This window comes from Gallinula chloropus, assembly GCF_964237585.1.
Source record: "Gallinula chloropus genome assembly, chromosome: 2".
Lineage (NCBI taxonomy): Eukaryota > Metazoa > Chordata > Aves > Gruiformes > Rallidae > Gallinula > Gallinula chloropus.
The window spans coordinates 155,580,162-155,601,877 of NC_140086.1; the positions used below are offsets into that span (position 1 = coordinate 155,580,162).

The window sequence follows — 21,716 nt, forward strand, 5'->3', positions numbered from 1 at the left end:
CTTTAGCAATGTCAACACACAAACTCTCAAATAACCCATTTAACTACAAGCAGACAACATATTTCTTCACCCCCCAAAAAATCTGGGCATCCAGGGGCTCAGTTTCCAGCAATCTGTTTCCCTACTCACCCCTTTACAAGCCTCTTCCCAGTGTTCATGACAAAAAAAAAATGAACAGAAAACCAAAACAGAAACAGTCACATCGTCTGGTCGGTTTGGGAAGTCACAGCCGGATGAAAGGGGGGGAGAAGGGGAGAGGGAAGTCAGTCCCTAATGCTCAAGGTGTATTTTGCAGCGAGTCGATCAATCACTCTGTTTCTGTTTGTAGAAATGCCTTAAACAGAACAGAACGGTCCTGAAATGGTTCATCACTCACAAACATTTGATGAAAGTGGATTCAGTTTTTGGTTTATGATGCAGCATGCCGGAGATGAGTTTTCTAGATGAGATACCGGCAGTACACATAAAACCAATCTACTTCTTTCTGCTTTCCAGTGCTGTCCAAGGCACTGGGTTAAAGAAAAACACTGGAGCGAGCTGCTGCCAGGATCAGCCACACAGATCTCACTTATCACTGCTAGAGACATTGATCCTTGTACAATTCATCTACACAGTGCTGTGGCAAAACAATAAAACCCCTGTCATTTGTTCTTTAAGTTACTTGAAGCACAAAGCCTTGCATTTTATTAGTCTTCCCCTCAATTAGCAGCTACCTCAGCAATCTGCCATTCAAACAATGCTCACCAAACCTGTCACAGAGGCCCCTGAAGCCCGATGATTGAGCTGTCTCACCAAAGCCTTGCTAATAGCATACATGTGGAATGCTCTTAATCATTTTATGAAGTTAGGAAACCCTCATCTGTTGAACTCCAGTGGACCAGAGAGAAATTTTATGGCTTGTCACCAATCAAGATGAGGTGAAAGGAATGCAGAACGGTGCTTTCAAATTAAATTACACTTTTTCAGGTTGGACTGGCACCATCTGTCTTTACCAAAAGAGGAACCTTTTGTGGAACTTTTAGAGCAAATCCAATCCTCTGATTCACACTGCTGCTCCCTACATTTTATACTAAATTGCACAGTTAAAAAGCTGGCTATGGCATTCTCGTGTATCTTTCCACCCCAATAGCGCTGTGCTATCTGCCAAAAGCCTGCTTCCAGAAGAGCTTCAGCTTAGCACAGGCAGGAAGACACTCTTGCATTTGGAGGGATTTCACATGTAGATTTACAGACTGGGATTAAACTGGCTTTAACCTTGCTCCTAACCTTCACCTTCTCTCTCCAGTGCCATGGGACACTTCTTTCTAACCCATCCAAAGAGGACAGAGCCACTATAGAGCTGCGCAGTTGCTATGAGCATCCTTGTATCTGTGAGAGAAAGACAATATTCCCTCATGACCCAACACGAGAGAAGACAGTGGATTTCCTCTCTTGTCCCTCTCCTCTAATATGCAGCTTGCCCAGTGCCCAGAGGAGAACAGCCTATCAAGGAGTGTATTACTTCCTATTGACTGAACTGTAAAAACTGAACAAAGAAAACCAACCACAGAAGAAATCCTTTTGGCCATGTTTATACTCCGAATTTGCATCCTGGGAACGTGCTAATGTGCTAAGTGACTTTCCCTGAACATTCATAGGCAGAGAATTTCAACCCACCCTGAGTTTAACTGCTCACAGTGAATGTTTGTGACACTTTCTGAGAGCTTTCTTCCCAGACACTTGACCCAAGCCCATGCTGTGAGCTCCATTCTTGCACACCCACACTGACAGAATGGGGCAAGTGTCTCCTAAGAAGACAGGGGTATGGAAAGTGTGCTTTCCAGCTACAGATCTCCTAGCTGTGCAGCATGCATAAATGGTGAAGGACCAGGAAAGGTGACGTCTCAGCCTACAAAGCCACATAACGGCAATCATGTCATGCATTGGACTGTCCTGGATGATGGTGGTGTGGGAAACACAGCTCTCATCTCTAGTGAAGGCTTGAAGATAGAAGGAGAGTCTCCTTGAGACTTCTCCAAACCCATGTATCACACATGCTTCCATACAACCCTATAATACAAACACTTTTGATCTAAGGTGAAGGATATAGTCTGATGTAAAGTGAAATGAAAAGGGACAATGTTTTATGTGCCAAAATACACCTGAAATGTATTATCCACAATGCATTTCATAAGGGTAATATTTTTTCCTAAGATTGCAGCTGAAACACTACACAATTGGCCACTAAGCATTTATAGAATATCTTCTGAAAGACATTACAGAAGAGGAGAGTATGAGTTCTATACACAAGAGGCTTCTCTGTCACGTATTTTACAAAGATATGAAATACTTACTGCATTCTAAAGAGAAAAAACAATTGGTAAAAGTTTTCATAGAACCAAAACATGTGACGAATGGCTTCCAAGCATCAGAACCCTTCAACAGAGGTAGGATGAGGGTAGGAAAATCACTTCAGGAAAAATATGATACAAACCCTCCTCTTCTCTCAGATTAGAGAGAACTTGCCCTCCTTCTGCCAAGAGCCAGTTGTTGTATTATGCTAAGGAGGAGGAAAGGGCAAATGTGGAAGATTCTTGCTCAGCCACAAGAAATATTATGCCCTATAGCAAAAAGTATTTTAAAAGTAAAATTCCTTGGCTTCCAGTACCAGAGCTGGCATATGGTTCTGTGCACCACAGCTTTCCTCTTTCTTCTTCCCCTTCATTGTCCCTTGTCTGGTTTTCATCCTCTTGCTGCTTGGAGTTTGCCTCAGCCTTTCCCCCAGTGGCACATTAAACTGAGAACCCTGTTTGAAAATTCACATCCAGCCTCTTCATGGCATCGTGACTGCATCTCCTTTTTGGCAAAGAAGTCATCTCAGAAAGGTTTTAACATGCTAAAGCAGTCAGAATAGTGCAGACATCACACATACAAGTCAGAGAGTCTTTGAAAACAGGAAAAAAAAAGAAACCTCATATAAAGCAACCACAAATTACTCCATTCTGCTCATCTTCCTTTCCACGTCTGCTTCCTTTTTTTTCCTCAGTGGCCTTTCCCACCTTCCCAAGTACATGACTTTTGACCCAGACAACCCTTTCATCTTTCAAGAGCCTGACATGCACGTTTATACTCCCTCAGGACTAACCTTGTCACTTCCCCACATTAGCTCATGTTTCCATCTCTGACAACTTGTGGCATGTTTTCCCTCAACCAACAACCACTTTCTTTTATACGACACATAGCACTTTAGCAGCCAAAGCACAACTGTCTGATAACTGCTCATCCAGCATCATGTATCTTCTTATTATCTGCTACATTATCCTTATCTAATTGCATGCACTTTGGCTCAATCTGACATTTTCAAAACTACAGATGCTTATTAGCTTTTCTTAGCTAAAAGAAAAATGTGCATTATAGTGATTATCTGCTCCTGGCACTGCCTGTGAAACATTGTAATGAGAGGGACCTTTAGCCCACCGTAAACAAGCACAATCAGGCCTGTTTTGGGTTATTAGCAAGGCTCCCACAAATGTTGCCACTGTCAGAATTAATGACCATGTTGCTAATTATTAATAATCTCATGTTTCTATGGGTTCTTTTAAACCCAAAGCTTTTGGCCAGAAGCAGAAATGATTAAACTCTGCACCACCACAGAGAAGCCACAAAGAAAGTCAGGGCCTTGATTTCTTTATGGCAACCAACTGACACGGGTCCTGTCCCAGAGGGATAAATAACTATCTGAAGGTCATGCAGCAGGTCAGTAGCAGACCCGGGAACAAGAAGACTACCCTAATGGTCAGTGCAATGCTCTACCACAGATCCATGCCACCTCAAACAGAAGGTAGGAAACATGCCCAGAAATCACTGAGAATTACTCTCTCCTTGCAGAAGCCTCTTCCAAGCACACAGAGCTCAGACACACAGAGTATAAACAAGGCAAGTACAATAGATTGGGTTACTGTGATCTTAAACCCTGGCTATGTCAGTCATTATTAATTACTCTTGTTTGCAATGAATCACTCTATGTGTTTTGACAAGTGTTGTTTGTGCTGCTGTTCACAACAGAACGAAGAAGCTGCTTCAACAGCACCCACTTTATTAGAGACACCATTGTGGAGCACTATAATACCTTTAGTGTTTTCTCCCAGGTGCTTCCTCTTGTATCTGGGATTACAAACATCCAAATTAAAAGAAAAAAAAGTTAATATAGAACAGATGGAGGAACTGTATCAATAAAGTGCTTACATTCAGCATGCCTAGCAGGAAGACTAGTCAAAGTGGCAATCACTATAAACTGTTTAGGTCTCTATGGCAACATCGTTGTTGATTTCGACAGCTTCCCTGTCAACAATGTAATAGATGTTTAGTCTTCTAAATATTACCTTTATTTTCTGGCACCTAGAGGAAATAGGAGAAACAAATATGAACCATATTTAATATAGATTATCCAGAAACATGAGGGGGGATTTAGCAATAAACGACAAACAAATAAAGACAGGGTTCCACAGTCACATGAAACATAATCCTATGAGCAATCTGTGCCAATCTCAGAGCTGTGTATGCAATAAACTTATCTTGGGACAATCAGTCTCTTATGCAAGAGGTCAAACACTATTCAAAGCAGATCCCAAGATCCTCTTCCCTCTCCGCTCAAGGGTCCTTGTGTTCCTCTGGAATACAAGATAACCCGACCTGCCCGTCCTCAGAGGAAAGCAGGGGAGACAGGCAGCAGCTGAAACTTGCATTTTGCAGTGCCAGAGGGCATGTCACTCTAAGGCGGCTGGAGAGGAGCCATCTGAGGTTTTTTGCTGGGAGATCCATCTATAGGCGCCAGGGCAGAGATAAAAGGCTGCCAGCAGCCACCTGTTAGATAGGCAGAAGAACTGACTCACAGCTTCCCGGCAGCACAAACAAAACTTGGTTCTTCTCCCACAAGGTAGGGCTGGGGTTATGTGGAGAGGAAGAGCTGAGCTCTGCTCACAGCCTCAATTGCTCTTAAGGTATGGAGAGGTCTTGGGAGCAAAGGGGAAGAGCTATCCACTCCAGAGCCACCTCCCGCACCACCCTACGTGCCAGCAGCAGCAGCTACCACCAGATTGCTTTTCTATGACCCTGGCACAAGCAGAAATGTCTGTTTTGCTGCCGCCAGCACTTCATCCTTCTTTTGCCAAAGGCTGGCCATACAGGGCTTTTTTTACGAAGAGCCGCTGCAGGACACTTGACTTCATCTTCACAGGAACCAAATTCTACATGACTGGGCTCTGCAAACCACTGCTTATATCCTTGAGAAGGGACCAGCCTCCTGCTGTTGCCCAGACACCGGACATTATTCTCCCTTTGCCCCTGCCAGGATGGGAAGAAAGGAGCATGCACAGGGAGCCTGTGTAAACCTGCTGCTGGCTCTGCTCACCAAGCATCTTCAGATCTACAGCTCGGAGCCTGCAGTAACATCTGTAATTGTTTGGTCTCCCTGGGTTTCATTTCTCCTCTGCCCAAAATACCACAACTACTTTATTTTATGAAGAGCTGGAGCTTATTTTAATGGAAAATAAGGAATACATGCATACTTTTGTCATAAACATTTTAAAATTAATGACTCTAGTATAACTAGAGCTGAGGTTCCAGGCATTTCCCACTGCTGCTTTTCCATTTCATGTAGCTCTGTACATCCAAGATAGCAAGCCTGGGGATATATTTGCATTTACTTTCGAGGTCTGCCTAGAGTGAAATCTCCTTGAAATGCTACAGCAGATGCTATTGATGAATGCAGAAAAAGAAAAAAAAAAAAGAAAAATACACACCGGTCCCAAAATATTATATAATTAAAGTATTAAGATACTCTTATCCTTCCTTTTGGATGCTTTAAATCTCCCATCTCTCAAAGCAAGTTCCAAATCTTTGAGCAGCAAGACTGCAGACATTTGAAAGGTCACAAGAAAACTGCCACTAATGCACACTAGATAAATGTGCCGGACTTCACATTTAGTTTTACACCTGTAAGAATATCCTAGGTGATAACTGGTATAATTTTTAGTCTTGAAGCCCCTGCAGCCCTGAACCAGAAACTGCAATAGCTCACAGGGTTGAGGCACAGCAAACATCACTGCCGTAGAGCTGAGCTGCACTGTCTGAGACAACATGTCAACTCAGACTCAATATTCCACCTGCAAAGTGATGATAATAAAGCTAAATGCAGTTTTAAAAGGCACAGAGATAGCAATTCGTGGAAGGATCTATGTAATAGCAGAGCTCTGCTAACAAGCACCTTGTTTAGGGGAAAATAATTTACAGTACGCAAGCAATAAGCAATTAAAACAGATACTCAATGGAAATCTGGTAAGATTTCATCAGCAGAGATTCACAATATCAGGCTTTTTCACATTACCTCACACACTCCATTAGCTTTGCTTAAACTTACTGCTTGCAATGTGGATGAGTATCAGACCCCTCTCTTCCTCTCTCTCGGGGTCCACATTACAAGCTCTCTGAGGCTTTAAAAGGCATTAATCTTTGCTGTAATCTTTGTTAAGACTTTCAAGTGCTATTTTAACAAAACAAAGTATGAGAGATCTCTAAATTAATGTGCTTAAAAGCTGAGAAATAATGAAAACTCTTGTTTAATGCGGGAAATGAAAGTTCCCAAACACTCTGCAAGTGGAAAAGCTTTGAAGGGCTCATGTTTCCACTACACAAAACCCTACTTATGCTTCAAAATACTTCACTGGATTGTACTGCTACACTCTCTCTCTGTTCCCTTTTACACATGCACGTGCCCAATGCCTATGTCTCACATTTTTAGTTACACATTGGCAGCAAAGACTACAGCACACCACATCTCTTCATACAGTCTGATGCAAAAACGTGAAATATGTTTTAACTCGATTCACACATCCACAATGAATCTCACCGTTACCAACACAAGAATGCAAACACCCAGGATTTCATTAATATAGAGAGCATTTTCAAAGGTGGGTAAGTGCATAAGAACCCGATTCAAATTGCACCTCACTAGGAACCAGATTCCAATACGTGTTTTTTTTTATTTGACCACAAATCACTTGTCAAAAAATGCTGAATTTACAGACCTAAATGATCTGTGTGTATTTTTGAAAATTCACTCTGTATCACAACCCAGCTTTTGGGGAAAGGCTGGTTTTTTTTTTGTTTTCCTTTGGGAGAAAAGAGAACAACATTCCCTTAGAAGAAGGATTTGTTTCTCCTCTCCTTCCCTCACGCTTGAATACAGGACCATTGAAAATGTTGCTGAACCATTTTTAATGAGCTCTGAAAACTAACATTCCTCCCTGATGGTGAAAACAGAAAATAGCCAAATTGTCATCAAGTCAATCAAACAGAGGAAGCAATGAGGAACTTAAATAACCCTCACGTGCAGGTACGAGTATGTAAACAAAGGGTTGGTTGGAGCTTTGCTACAAAGGAGAACTGCCAAGGGCTGTGTAGGTGCCGTGTAACCAAGGCACACTGCCATCCCTTGTTCACAAGATGAAAATGCAGGTACCTCGCCTCGACATGCTGGGAATCATCCAGCACATCAGGCAAAAAAAAACCCAGTAAAATCAACCTGCAGTTAATAAACTCTAATGGGAGATTCTGTTGGACCATCACAAGCGTAAATAATATTATCCCAAATGAACGTAAAAGGGGGGGTTTATTTAAAGGGATAAAATCCTGTGACACCCAAATAGCATTTTCACAGCTCTTATGGACACACTAAGAACTGTCTCCTTTCTGGCCTCCTCTGAAACAAAAACATACAGAGAAAAGGAGATCAGCCCAAATTCATAGAACGTTCCCACCTCCCCTTTACGTGCTGACAGTCCCATGAAAACCAACTCATGCTGCTCTGACCCTGGGCTCGGTCTCTTCCTTCCGAGCTACTAACTCAAGAGAAACACTGTGAGCTGTGTACTCTACATGAGGGAACCCAACTTCTTGCACAGTTCGCTACTATTAGAGAGGTGATTCAGCCTCTTCACACAGTTATTCCTGAATAGTTAAAAATACATTCGCTCTGGCAGATTTATTTCAGTGCGTGCATCATCATCACAGCTAGTAAAGACTGCAGAAACAGAGGCTGATTTTAATTTGACAGCAAATAACATAAGGTAGTTTAATTCCAAACTTAGCTATAAAGCAAAGTATAAAAAAAACCCCCTATCACCCCCAGATCTAAGTGAACATTATTCAGTGAACATCACAAAACACATGATGGGCTTCCATGCAAATAAACCCCCTTATTTGCATAAGGTTTATAACTAATTCTTTTCACAGAAGTAAGTTGTGATTTTCATTCATTTCAAAAGGTGAGTTTACAGAATGACAGCAGGGCTTAACTTTTTCCCTTGAAAGAACTAGTCCCAGCTCTCTACATCTTAATGGCTGCAGGATAACTGAGTTCAGCACCCAAGAACTCGCCAAGGAGAGGAAGAAAACATTCTTGAAGGCTTAAACATTAGTTACTGTGAGTAAACACAGTTTGGATCTGTAGACAGACTTCTGGTTATATTCAAATTACTGTATCTTGCAGTAATGTTATGATTCTGCAGTCCTACAAACCCTTCAATAAAATCAAACCACTCATCTCTTTGGGAAAAGACAGCACCACTTCTGAAATACCTGTTGCCTGCACTCTGGCCTCCAACTTTCTGAAACACCGTCCTTGACACACATTTCCAGGAGGCAATACTTCTTCCCATTATACAAATAATGAACTAAAAATTAACACTTTCAATTACATGCAACAGCAAGTCTGACATACTAAATTACTCTCTTTTTTTTACAGTAATGACTTTGATTCTCAATTTCTCAGTCGTACTCTATCAACAAATTATATTTGATTTTCTTAATCCGTAATTTATTCAAGTATGAACCACAGTTTTACTGAAGCATATCACTATTTATCTCCAAATAAAAAAGCTTCTCAAAATGTAAATCAGTCTGAAAAATCAATTGAAAAACTAGTAAAGTATAATATATGGCCAAACGTAGCCTTAAGCAAAGCAGGGAATAGAGAACTATTCAGAATTCAGTTATGGAAAGAATATGCTCAGTAATGGAAGCTTTTTCTACTTTGGGTCTGACCTTATTTATATGGTTAAGTCTCCTTAAGCCAATAGGGCATTCAGCTAAGTAATGAACCTGTAAGAATGTAGCATATGTCTTTTTATCTGGATAAGTTTTATGATGTTTCAGTGGAGGGTTCAATATTTTAAATACATAACTTATCATACAAAATTTAATTTAAAAATTACTTCTAGGATCATCATTTTACAGTCAGTGACTTATAAAACAGATCAATATTCTGTGTTACAGAAAAGTGCGGAATTTCTTATGCACCTGATTAATGCATTGTTATAATCCCAGTAATTAAAAGGAACGGGGTTATACACAATCAGCATGATACATCTTACTCAGCACCTCCTGGCAGTTGCCTGCAAAAATTAAACTCATTAATCATTGTGATGCCAAAGAAGAAAAAGCCTGGAAAAGATGAAGAAGCTCTATTTTATGGTGGGAAAAAAATCTCAAATCAACATCTAGGAGAAAATCCCTTCCACTGTACAATATGAAAAGCATTAACCTCATCGATCTAATAGGAGAATTATGTTACCAAAATTCTTCATAATCTGCTATACCACCAAACTAGATTTTACTAAGAGTCTTCACAGATATTTCCTCCTATCTAAATGAATGTAGTGAAAAGGTAATCCTATAACAAAGCAAAAATGTCATCAGAATTTTGTTTATAGCTATTTCAATAATTAATTTCAGTATCAATACTGCCAGAGCCAACTGGGAAGTAGTTTCCTGGGGTCATTTATACGGGACTTAGCTTCATCATTACTCTTCCCATAAATAACGCGATTGTTTCATCAGGCTAGTAGTTAAGATGAAGTATTTGCAATATTTAACCCAGATTTTGTTCACAGGCTAGGCCTACTACACATCTTTTCTCATGCACCAACCACAATTTGAAACACAGTAAAAATTTGTTCACAATACTAAACCATATTGTGACTCCTGCTTTGTTATACAAAAGCAGTGTTCCCAAGTCCATCTCAGTGGTGGCTGTAAAGCCAAGTGAGCAGTTGTCATATTAAACCACAATTGTCTTTGTTAAAATTTGTATTTATTACAAAGTTAGGGTGTCCTCTTTAGCTTCATATAGGCTTCGTCTAGTATTTTTCCACCAGTAGTATGTACAGTGGCCAAAATGCTTACTAACAATACTGTGACCTTCAAAGACAAGATCCTGTCTTTCCCTCTGTTTTGTACTGCACTGAGGTCTGTAATGGTGCTTAAAAATACAGTACCGAATGCAGCAGGCATATTTCAATAGGAAAAGCCATCACCAGTAGCCTACAAAAAGAGTCTTGTTTCTCTACCGATGGTTAATCACCTGACAAAGTTGGGAACAGAACAGTCTCATTCTCATGTTTGTTTTGGTACCTCCAAGTGTGGCTAGGCAACAAAACTTCGTTGTTTCTGTGTGTTTAAGCTCTGGCTCTTCCTACCAGATTGATGCTGAAGGATGAAAGACACGTGAATACCCTACTACAGTATTTGTGTAGAACAGAAAGCGGAGATCAAATCACATTAGAAAGGGGTTTCTAATGCTGTCTCGTTAAGCCCTTCCCCATAATAAGCATCAGCACATGCTCCTGGCACCCTGCACAAACAGACTGTCCTCCTCGCACTTCTCCCATAGACTGTGCCTGCTTTCTGCCTCGGTTTCCCCTTTGCCTCAGGGATTTCATTCCCGAGACTCCATTATTAGCTCGTCCTGGGCGAGCCTCCCTGCTGCCCCCGGGGACTGGAGGGAAACCCCCTCTCTCCGCAACGATCTCGCCGTGGCCAAGGCCGAGAAGCCGCCGCCAGCTCCCCTCGGCGCCGGTCCCGCTCGGGCTCAGCACCACGGACAGACCCCTCATATTCGGGACCACGACGCTCAGCACCGCGGACAGCTCCGACGGTCCCGCCTCCTCCCCCGTGCCTTCCCACCGCGGGCAGGCCCTCTCTTCCCGCAACACACGCTTTAAAGGCCATTTCCACTGGCTTTGTCACGACTTCAATCCTCCGGCTTGAACGACCCTCCTCCTGAGACCCCCTCCCCGAGCCGCCTGCCCAGTCTCTGTCGGACGGAAGCACCCCTGACCTGCCCCACGCGGTTCCACTGAACCTCCTCAGACACCTCGCCCCCTTTAAAGATAATTCACACCAGGTGCCACGTGCGCTTAAAAGTCCCCCCAAAATCCTGTTTCTGGCCGTGCTTTTTGGCAGTTCATTGCGGGAAACACCTAGGCAGGCATCTTTCCCTCCACAGATGGCACCGCACAACAATGCCCTCCACCCACACACCAACCCTGAGGAGAGGAAGAAAAAAACCCATCTCTTTTTAGCAGTTTAATATTATTCTTGTTAATATTATTTCGGAGCCTGTCAGCACAAATCACTCGCACATGCTAAACTGCGTCCTGTGCTTCCCGGCTCAGCGCTTCTGGTGATCAGAGAAGTGGCTCCAGACATCTGCCGTCTCCAAATCCAGGAAAGCGAAATTAAAAAACCTCAATAATGAGGCAAATGCGCCTGAGCCCAGCTCCGGCGGCGGCACTCCGCTGGCTCGCAGCGACACCTAGAGCCCAGCACCCGTGTCCCCAGCACCGAGCCGAGAAGGGCCCCGTGTCCCCAGCACATCCCCGGCAAGGGCTCCGTATCCCCAGCACCACCCCGGGAAGGGCCCTGTGTCCCCAGCACCGAGCCGAGAAGGGCCCCGTGTACTCAGTATTCCCTTCCTGGGAAAGGTCCCGCGTCCCCAGCCCCGCCGGGGAAGGGTCACGGGTGGGTGCGGGCGCCCGGGCACAGGGTCCGGTGCTCTTCCCGCAGTTGGTCGGGGCCAAGGAGCAGCAGCGCCAAGATCGCTGCCTACGGTCAGAGGGTCACAAGGAAGAGTTAGTTCAGGGTGCTGTCCCCTCTGGTCCCCGGGGGCTAACAGCGCGGGAGTCACCACGGGGAGGTCAGGGGCGGTTGCTGGCAAAAGTGCACTTGTTCTACGGCCTGCCAAAGTTTTGAGGAAGGGGTGGGAAAAGGGACAGGGAATTGAAAGACAACCCGAGGAAGTTTCCCGGTGAACACAACTCTGTCCAAGTGAGGCAGAGCTGCTGTCTCTGCTTAAACCGGTGCCTTTCCTGGGAAGGCTTCCAGGGCCAGAGCTGAACCTTGCCGCAAAGCTAACGCGTCCCACCAGGGCAAGGAGTATTTTTAACCGACACAAACATTATTTCCAACTGCAGCCATTTGCCTCCCCTTGTGTCTGCTTCCAGAGAGGCAAAACACCCTCAAACCCCTCTGCAAGCCTAACAACACCCAGGCTACACAAGTGATGGGGAGTCATCTATGGCCGGCTCTTCTTCGTCTCCCCGCTTTCCAAATACCCACCCCCACCCCCGCCCGAAAGAACTAGGCGCGATCGACCCGTGCTGGTTTAACTCCATCGGGCACAGCAACGAGCTGGCGGGCTGGATGAGTCACTCGTTACTAAGGCAATATGCAGATACACCCTTTGAAATCGCTTCTCTCGGAAGCAGCGCAGGAGCGGAAGGTGCGCGGCCGAAGTTTGCGCCTTCCCTGCGGGGACTCACCCGGGGTCGACCGGGAAGGATGAGAGAAAAAGACCCAGAAACGGCTGCACAGGGGTTAAAAAGTTTCCCCGCTGTCGGGTTAGGGGGAGGCTGCCGGGAAGGCGAGGAGGGAAGGGACAAGGTGAAGGCTTCTGCCCCGGGGGAGTGTTAAAGGGTAAAACAAGGAATAACAATTAAAAAGAAAAAAAAGGCGGGGGGAGGAGGGCGGGGGAAGCCTTGTCACCTCTTTTGGAGGAAGACTGACAGAGCTTGCACTTCCCGCTTACAAACGTGCTGACCCCGCACCCTCCTGCCCAGCTCCGCGGCACCGGAGAGCCAGGAGCCAGGTAACGGGCAGAGATGCGGCAGCACCGCGGGCGAACGCCGGCTCGGCTGGGCTCCGTCCCGTACTATTCCCGACACTTCGGGGGAAGAAGAGGAGCAGCACAAAGACCCGCTTGGAAGAGCGGACAAACCGCAAGAAATCGCCGCCAGCCAGGAGGGGCACACAGGCACCCGGCAGGCATGGGAAGGGGGGTGGGGGGGGGGGCGCGGAGACGGGGTGGGGGACACCCAAAACCCAACCCAACGCGAACGACACCGGTGCTTACATCCTCCTCCTCGCAGTCACTTCGCGGCTGGTACTGGAAGCGGGGCCGGCTGCTTTCCTGTTGCAATGGACGCGAGGTCTTGCCGGCAGCGCCGTCCTCCTCGCTGCTCTGGGCGCCCAGGAGGTGACTCGCTTCGGGGGGCACGGGGAAAGAGCGGGAGGTGTTGATCTTCCCGCTGAACCGCTGGTACAGCGAAGCCATGAAGTCAATCCGCGGGAAGCGAGGGGGAGGGAGGGAAAGAGAGACGCTTCTCCCTCTTTTTTTTTTTTTTTTCTCTCCCCCTCCTCTCTTCTTTTTTGGCTACAGCATGCTACACGCGGGCGAGGCTCAGTCCCACATCAGTGGAGGGGAGAGCGAGGGCTCCTGCGCCCCGGTCCTCTGCACCGGTACCCGGAGACAAGCGGGGGGGGTCGGATCGAGAGAGCAAGGGGTGGGGGGAAACGATGAAGGGGGGGGATAGAGGAAAGAAGAGAGATAGATAGATAGATAAATAAATAATAAAACGCAGTCGAGTCGTAACACCACAGGCCCCGGGAATGCTGCACCATCCAGTGTTGGAAAGGGAAAAGAAAAAAAAAAAGGAGAAAGAAAAAAAAAGAAGAATCAAAACACTCCGCGAAGACGTACCCCCGATAATGGCGCCTGAGTGGATCAGCATTAAATGTGCTTTGGGGGTGTGCGTGTGTGTTTGCAAAAGCAGGGGAAGGGAAAAAAAAAAAATGGAAGGGGGGCTGGCTCAATCGCTGGCTGTCAGCGGCTCCCCAGGCAGAGGTGGCGGAGCAGTCGCCTCCGAGGTCGCATACCAACAGTGTGCACAAGCGAGAGGCAGAGTGACAGAGTGTGTGAGACGGAGTGGAAGAGGCTGGGAAGCCTCATTCAAAGCACGTTGCTCTTCTGGGGAGGGAGGGCTCTCCTACAATCATCTCCTTTTCGGCACCTTCTTTTTCTTCTTCTTCCCAATTTTTTAATTTTTTCTTTTTTTTTTTTTTTCCCGGGGAAACAACTTAAAAAAAAAAAAAAGGAGAGCAACAGACACCTGATCGCCAGCCGTGAGAGACAGAGAGGTGGGGAGGGGAAAGGCGAGGCGGGGAAGAGGGAGGCGGGACCGGCAGATGGAGGGGTGCTGGGAGGCCGGTGTGCCCGGAGCGGGCTCGGCTCCGGGGAAGGGGCAAAGGGAGGGAGGGCGAAGCCTCTCCGCAAGTGCCTTGTCCCCGTCCCCTCCACCTCCGCCTCCCCACGGCTGGGGAGAGGGAGGGGGATGGAGGGAGGTTGCGGGTATTTTGGAGGTTGTTGTCGTCGCTTTTTAAAAGAATCCGGTAAATCGCGTCCCTTACTATTTTTGTATTAATTCATTTTTGCTGCATTAAAACGTGCTTCAGCGCCCCTCCGTGGAAATCCGCCCGAAGTGGCTCCCGGCAGCACCGGCCGGGGATAAACAAGCGCGGTCCCAGCGCCGGAGGCGGCCGAGCCGGGTTGGGCCGGGGCTGGGTCTGGATCCGGATCCAGACCTGGGTCGGGACCGCGCCCGGAGACCGCCCGCCGCGGCCCTTGCGCCGCCCCTGGGTAGCCCTTGCGCCGGTGCGCCGGGCCACGCTCACTCGGTTCGGAGAACCGCGGCCGGTAATTGCTGCCTCCGGAGGAGGAAAACGGGCGTGTGCTCAGGTAGGCTCTTGGGGAGTAGGCTGCGGGTGCCCAGCCGCTCCCAGCACGGCTGCATCGGGACGGAGGGTGACAATCCCTGTTGCTCCAGCATCAGGTTCCGGGGTTTCCATAGCAACAGATGCTTGGGTTTAAAGGAAAGTGGCAGAGTTGCTGTCCCCTCTTCTCCTCCACGAAATCCTCCTCCTCTCTGACCTCTAAGCTTGCCAGAGATACTGGGATTACTGGGCATCCTCTTACAGGAAACACAAAGCATAAAGCAGAGTTTGTCCATTCCCATTGCCAGACTTGCCGCTGAAGAGCTCAAAACTTGATTATACTTTAGCAAGTGGATTTTATGGGCTGAGATGTTTCTAAACACAGTTCTTACTTAAAGTTTCAGCTGTTAAGAAAATACCATCTTGATATACATAATTTCATCAGCCTTAAAAAAACCCCAACACCCCACCTTGGCAGCTCATGTATAAAATATTCTATCGTGTAACTATCCCCCCTCTATGATTTCAACAACTACCTGATCAAAAATCTCTTTACAGCTGAATAGTTTCATCTGCTGCTTTTTATTTGTGTCTTCAAAGTCAAGGATGAAAAGTCTTAACATTTAGATGAAAAGAGAACCTTATCTCATCAAGAGAGAAAACAAAAACAAACGCTCTGCCTCCTTCCCGATGGAACTTGAAAGAAGGAATCATTTTGATCTTCACAACTGAGATCCTGACATTTAATTAAAAAACGAGATGAGCACACAATGCTCTGAAGCAAAGGTCTAGCTTCTAAGTCTCAGCGACATACATCATAACAGAGGTAACTTTCCAGAAGCCACTTACTTAGATACCTCCTAAGTTATGTTCTGGCTCCAAATTGATAGGCTTTACCAAAAATCTGGACATTTAAGTCAGCTAAATTCCATCTTGAAGTGTTTTAACAGTGACTTCATGACTATTTGGAACTGGTGACAACTAGCACTGAAAAAATAAAGGAACAAAAGAATCAAATTAAAAGAAATAATACATTTTTAACTTCTTAGGAAAACCAGGGCACAAAAGAATAATCAAAGAAAGCCATGAAAAGGCAAGACAAAACCATTAGGCAAAACCCACCAAAGATTAAATGTCTGAATTAAAAAGTCTCAAAGAAAGTCCAGAAAAAAACACTGTGCCTCACAACTCAGTTTAAAACTGAAAGAGCCACTAAGGACCAATTCAGTTCCAAATACATGAAGTTTGTGGTTTTAATTCTTAAGAACCAAGCTTTCACATAATCGAGTCTGTCCAGTCATGCACGCACATATTGTGCATGTATGTGTGTACACAATTCATAGAGGAAATATGTTAAGGGAATGTAAAATTGCAACGCCAAATGCTTTAAAAGCTCAGTGAAAAACAACCAGCCAAATGGTCCCCATCCACCAAAAAATCCTGATCGTGCAGCTTCAGGCTGTGATTCATTTGCCCTGAAATAAATAATTACAGCTATTTAAAGGCCTTCCTGATTCCAGCTCTCTACTCCATGGCAGACCAGGGACAGCAGAAGCAAAGTCATGTCATGCTCTGGGTATCACAGTGGGTGAAGGAAGATGGTTTGCACCAGGTGGGAACTGCAAGACACATTTCTGTAGCCCTGCCACAGTCAGAGTGACCTTATGTAGAAGGGCTGAGCAGGCAGCTGGAGGCAGAAACATCTTGAATAACCCCCTGCAGTAAGATTCACCAGAATCAGTCTGTCGATGCTGTTATTGAAAGCAGAAGGATATTTCTGAGTCATAGGGGACCCAGATGATTTCATTAGGGACTCTGGAGAGCGCTTCAGTCTGCCTGTGCACACGTTATCTCAGGATGTAGCTTGTTCCCTACAAGCACATACGATGGTAGCCCTGACACCTCCTGGGGAGGGACACAAGCCAGCGCTCCCAAGTCACAGCTCAGTGCTAGAAAGTCCTCTACTCTCCACTCGCAATTCCACGGTTAATGTGATGTTCGCCTGCGCATGACTTGGAACCCAGAGTTCTCGACAGTGTCCTGGTTACACAACCAGATGCTGGCATACAGTGTGCACATCAACAGGGTGTGGAAAACAGGATGGAGCAAAAAAACCACCAAACCCACCAAAACCCCACAGGAATCATTGACACACGGTAGTAAAATAGCAATAAACAAACACCACACCAGTAACTAGTATTTCATCGCAGCAAAAGACCTTTTCAGCCTATAGAGAGATTTGAGGAGAAAGCGACATTATAAAATATGTTTAAAGTGGCAAAATATTTCAGAAGTACAAATTTAAGATCCTCATCTTTAAACACACATGCATAAGAAAGATCCTTTCCCTAAATCCTGCACAACAGATCCCAAGATAAAAATCAAGGCATTTCAAATCAAAGTGTCCTCAAGCGTCTCTCAGTTGTATATTTAATTCAGTATCCAAAGTTTTGCAAGGAGGTTTGATTCCTAACTAGTGACATTTCCATCAAAATAAAGTGTGTTAGCTTAAGATATTTTCCCTCCAGCAGCAAAGTAATTATGTTTTACTGACATTTTTAAAGCATACAGATAAAAATGACACCGGGTTTTTTCCACGCTGTATAAACAAACAGCATCCCCATATTTCACCACTATTAATGTAACGCTATCAAAAGCAGGTCAAACCCAAGCCCTACTGCCTTTAAAACTATACATAAGAGATTTCTTTTTGGACAAGCCTTCTCAGAATAACACTGACAAAGAAGCAATCCAGCAGTATTTCTCTTGGACATTTCTTTAAAAAATATTACTTCTGTCTGTCAGGGAATTCAAGCATTGTTATTCATGTTCCATTCTTCTGTTCTGACTAAGCGATTTATGTTTGCCTAAACTCTGAACTCATCATCTAAATAATAATTGAGCTTGCTCCAAACAGAGCTAAACATGTTTCTAGTTTTCATGTGGCAATCGTTCTAAGCAGCTGATTAGTGAATTCCTATTTTTCAACAGTTTGAGTACACTTTTTATTATTTAAAATATTTTCCTTTCCTAAGGAACTTTTAAAGGAATTTTAGAATATCATGGTTACCTTTTTTACCAGAAAACCCCGAATTAATATTTGCTCTTAAAAATACTGCATTTATTAATATAATCCCTCTGGTTTTAGAATAGAAACTCTCCATACACTACAGAAACAAAAATGTACTATTTTAACTTGTACTACCATTGTTAGCCAAGATAAAAACCATCCAGCTCGTGAATCTCTAATGGCCCCGGGCTTATGCCATCTATACATCTGCTGTCTGGATCTGAAACCCCAACCAAACCAAAACACAACAGAAATTCTCTCTCCTGTGTCCAACACACCAATTTAGCAGTCCCTGAGGACACACTTGATCGTTCATTTTGATCTAATGTGTGTCCTGGGGGGGGGGGGGGGGGCATACTATTGTGTCACAATAAGTGACATTAGGGCTGCTGAAAACTGAGGGGTACCACACACTGCAGAACTAGTATGCCAATCTGTTCACTTTCTTATGTCACTATTTGTGCTGGTAGCATCTCAGGGCAAATACTGTAGAAATGCAGCACTGGTCAGCGAGTGAGTTTGGGACATAGAGGGGCATATTTCTCTCTGGCATTGAGCAGATTATTCAAATCCTTACAAGGATTCAAAAAACCACCCAAAACTAAACCAAACCCAAACTCAAACCCCTAAACAGAGACAAGCCAACTTTCCAGGCTAGACCAAGAGAGGCATTGGAAATACTGGTTATCTGGCCACTGCAAGAATAATTCAATCTTCCACAAGTGTTTGAATAAGGTTTTCTGTGGGGAAAAGAAAACACCTGTCTCAAGTACTGGGAAGAGCAGGCAAAGATGGTTTTACAGGATACAAGATTTTGGGGAAAAATAAAGTAGGCTGGAAGAAAAGGCTCTTTCAGGGGAAGAGATAGACCCAGAGGGAGCAGTGGAGAAAGAAAACCAAAGCCTCACAGAAGGGGCAAGGACACAGTGAAGAGTTGAGAGAGAAAGGAGAGGAAGGCAAGTGAGGCTGAGGATGCAGAGAAGCAATGGACCAAAACTGGCAAAGATGGACAGCAGCAACATGCCTGGAGAGCAAGGAGACAGGCTGGGGTGATACAAGGTTAACTGGAGCCACAAAATGGGAGGGTTCTGTCAGCAGACAGGTGAATTTATCCACCAAGACTCTCAATACACATGTAGGCCTAATTAAATGAAATCAAAAACACAGAGCTGATTATCACCAAGTACTTCCCGGTAGTGTGATCAGGATTGTTTCCAAAGGAAATGTGTGAACGTCCTAATGCTGAGGACATTTATAAATAGCCTGCATGAGGCACTAGAAAATGTGATGTGAGGCGTAATCCTGCCAACTGGCAAAAGGATAGGCCACATGACCAGCAAGGTTTTTCCCATCTTTAGTTTTTGTGATTCTGCAACTGGTGCAGGAGCGATGAAAGGCACAAAAAGAAAACATACAAAAGAGAGTGCTCAGGAACAATGGTTGTGCAAGTTTGCTGCTAGGAAAGGTGACTGCAGGCCTAGGCAGAAGAAAGTACAGATGTCAATGTGTCTATAGAGCTGTACGCCGCACTGGGGTCCTGGCCTACCACAGCACCTACTACTGCCACACACACAAATAGGAATTTGAGCTGAAGACCGTCTTTCTTGCCTTAATTAATATCCTGTCTTTGGAAGCTTTATCTGAGAGAGTTAGGACAAGATCCCAATTCCATGTCTTCAAGACAAGCCAGGAAGTTAAGCATTAAAGTTACAGATAAATATATTTTTCTTTTGATGCCAAGAGTCGTTGGCAGCCATGCAGGACTCAGCTAATGTTGCTGATCTGGTCTCCACCATGCATATTCTACTCTGCTTTGAAACTTTGCCAGTATTTGATGCTCAAGTCAGATATTGCATGACAACAGACAGTTTGCCTGATTAATATGATCTCTCAAGGGGGTTCTCAGTAAGAAAAGGAAATAAATTTTTCTTCAGAAAGGCAAAGGAGGCTGTTGCAGGTCTATAATAAAAAAGAAATCATCTTGCAAAAGTATCCACTGGCCCTTCAGTCAGCTGCTTCAGATGGTCTCTGTCCTAAGGCAAGAGATTATGCTCAGCTCTATATACGAAAGGCATGCAGAAGGTTCCTTCTCCATCTTAAGTGCCTGAGCCACATCTGCACATCCTTAATTGCCGATGACAGGAGAAGCTGATGTGATTCCTCTCAAATTCAGCATTACAGAATTGGTAGCACACAGAAGCAGCATACTTTGAAGAAATTCTGAATTTCCACTTGCCAAAAAGAACTTGTGCGTACAGAATCATAGGGAAACAGAAGGGATTTAACCAGTCAGCATTTCAGATGCATACCATAGATTTCAAAGGAAGCAGACAAGACAAAATACTTTCATTTAAATAGTTCTTTATAATACAGGGATTTTCTTTAAACAGATCTGTTACTCTTTGGACTAGCTGTCACTAAATTGACAGCTTTCTTCTTGGTTAGAAAAGAACTAAAACCTAGATTTAATGAAAGACCCAGGGGATATAATGACACAATTTTAGGTTTTGGAACCCCAGAGCTGAAGGAAGACCCTAGAGAGAGATATGAATATGCAGAGAAAAAAGTATATGGAGAGAGATGGACATCTCAAAAAGGCTATCTGCCACTAGGCTAACAAAATACCCTTCTACTCCATTGTTCTCATTCTGGCACTGTCAGACATATTTCTTCCTCCAGTTTGGCACAACTGCAGCAGGTTCAAATATTCTTCTCATGCAGCCTCTTACAAAAGAAGGGGCAAAGCTGGAGGGTTGTTAAAACAGCCCAAAAAAACCTGGTTAGAGAGCATGTTCAATACTCTCTAGGTATAAATACTGGATCAAGGGCATCTTGGAGATTGCAGCTACAGTCAGTCCAGTTTCTGTCTCGCACCAGGGTTACAGACAGGTGAGGAGGTGTCTTGACATGCCGTTTCAGGGCAGTTTTGAATGTACAAAGCTGCCTCTATAGCTACTTCAGGAAGTTTTCAGGCTGAACAGAAAAGCACTTAATAAATTCCAGTTATGTGGAGTTCAGTCCTCGTGAACACAGTTCTAGGTTAGCTGGCTGAAGTCCCCTGAAATCATTAAAAGTAAATAATTCCTTCTTGGATTTGGCACTAATTTCAATTGGTAGATGTTTGTGCTACTTCACTATTAGTGCTGGTCATGTTCTTTCCTGCCCATTTGTCTTCATAAATTGATTAGGAAAAAAGTTCACCAGTTCACTTACAGTTTCCTACATACAAATTACCCCATTCATCCAGTTCACCTGTCTTAGTAACATTAAGTCTAAGACGACTGAGGCTCTTGGAAGCTGTTTTAAAGGTTTGTTAATGCTTTCTGTCAGCTGCCCTTATGTAACAACAAAAATACAGGATTATAAACGGCTGTCCAAACAGTGTGTTCATTTTTCAAGAGGTGGAAGACACAAGGGCAAGAATGGAAACTGATGGGAGACTAATAAATGACATCCTTATGGATCTAACAGAGGTTTATGAGCACGGTTATTTAGGATCAACAAACATGCCACCCAAGGAGAGATTTTAATTTTAAATACCCCTTTAGGATGTGCCTTGATTTAACTCATCAACATACGTGCTTCCTTCTAATCTTACCTCACTCTTTCAAAAGTATCTCAACCAGAGACACTGAGGTCAGCTTTGCAGAAGTATTTAGTGGTGTGAAGTACAGGAATACACACTGGAATTATCAAAATCAGATCAGCAATGGCGTAATCACTGTGAGCTGCTGCCTTGGAAAATTCCAGTGGATATTCAGGCACACCTTTACGTATACAC

The 21,716-nt window shown here is 44.5% G+C and overlaps 1 protein-coding gene across 3 annotated transcripts in view; it reads right to left on the reverse strand.

The window, feature by feature from the left end:
* The window catches only part of DPP6 (dipeptidyl peptidase like 6), a gene marked incomplete at both ends in the record, with an annotated part of 573,668 nt that overhangs the window by 405,982 nt on the left and 145,970 nt on the right, over positions 1 to 21,716 (reverse strand). The window contains one exon of one of the 3 annotated variants that reach the window (XM_084280503.1): positions 13,229 to 13,429. The exons of the other annotated variants lie outside the window; for them this stretch is intronic. Within the exon in view, the coding sequence (XP_084136629.1) occupies positions 13,229 to 13,429 (201 nt within the window). Of the gene's footprint in view, positions 1 to 13,228; positions 13,430 to 21,716 lie in introns of those variants that run through there. 3 annotated transcript variants of the gene reach the window in all.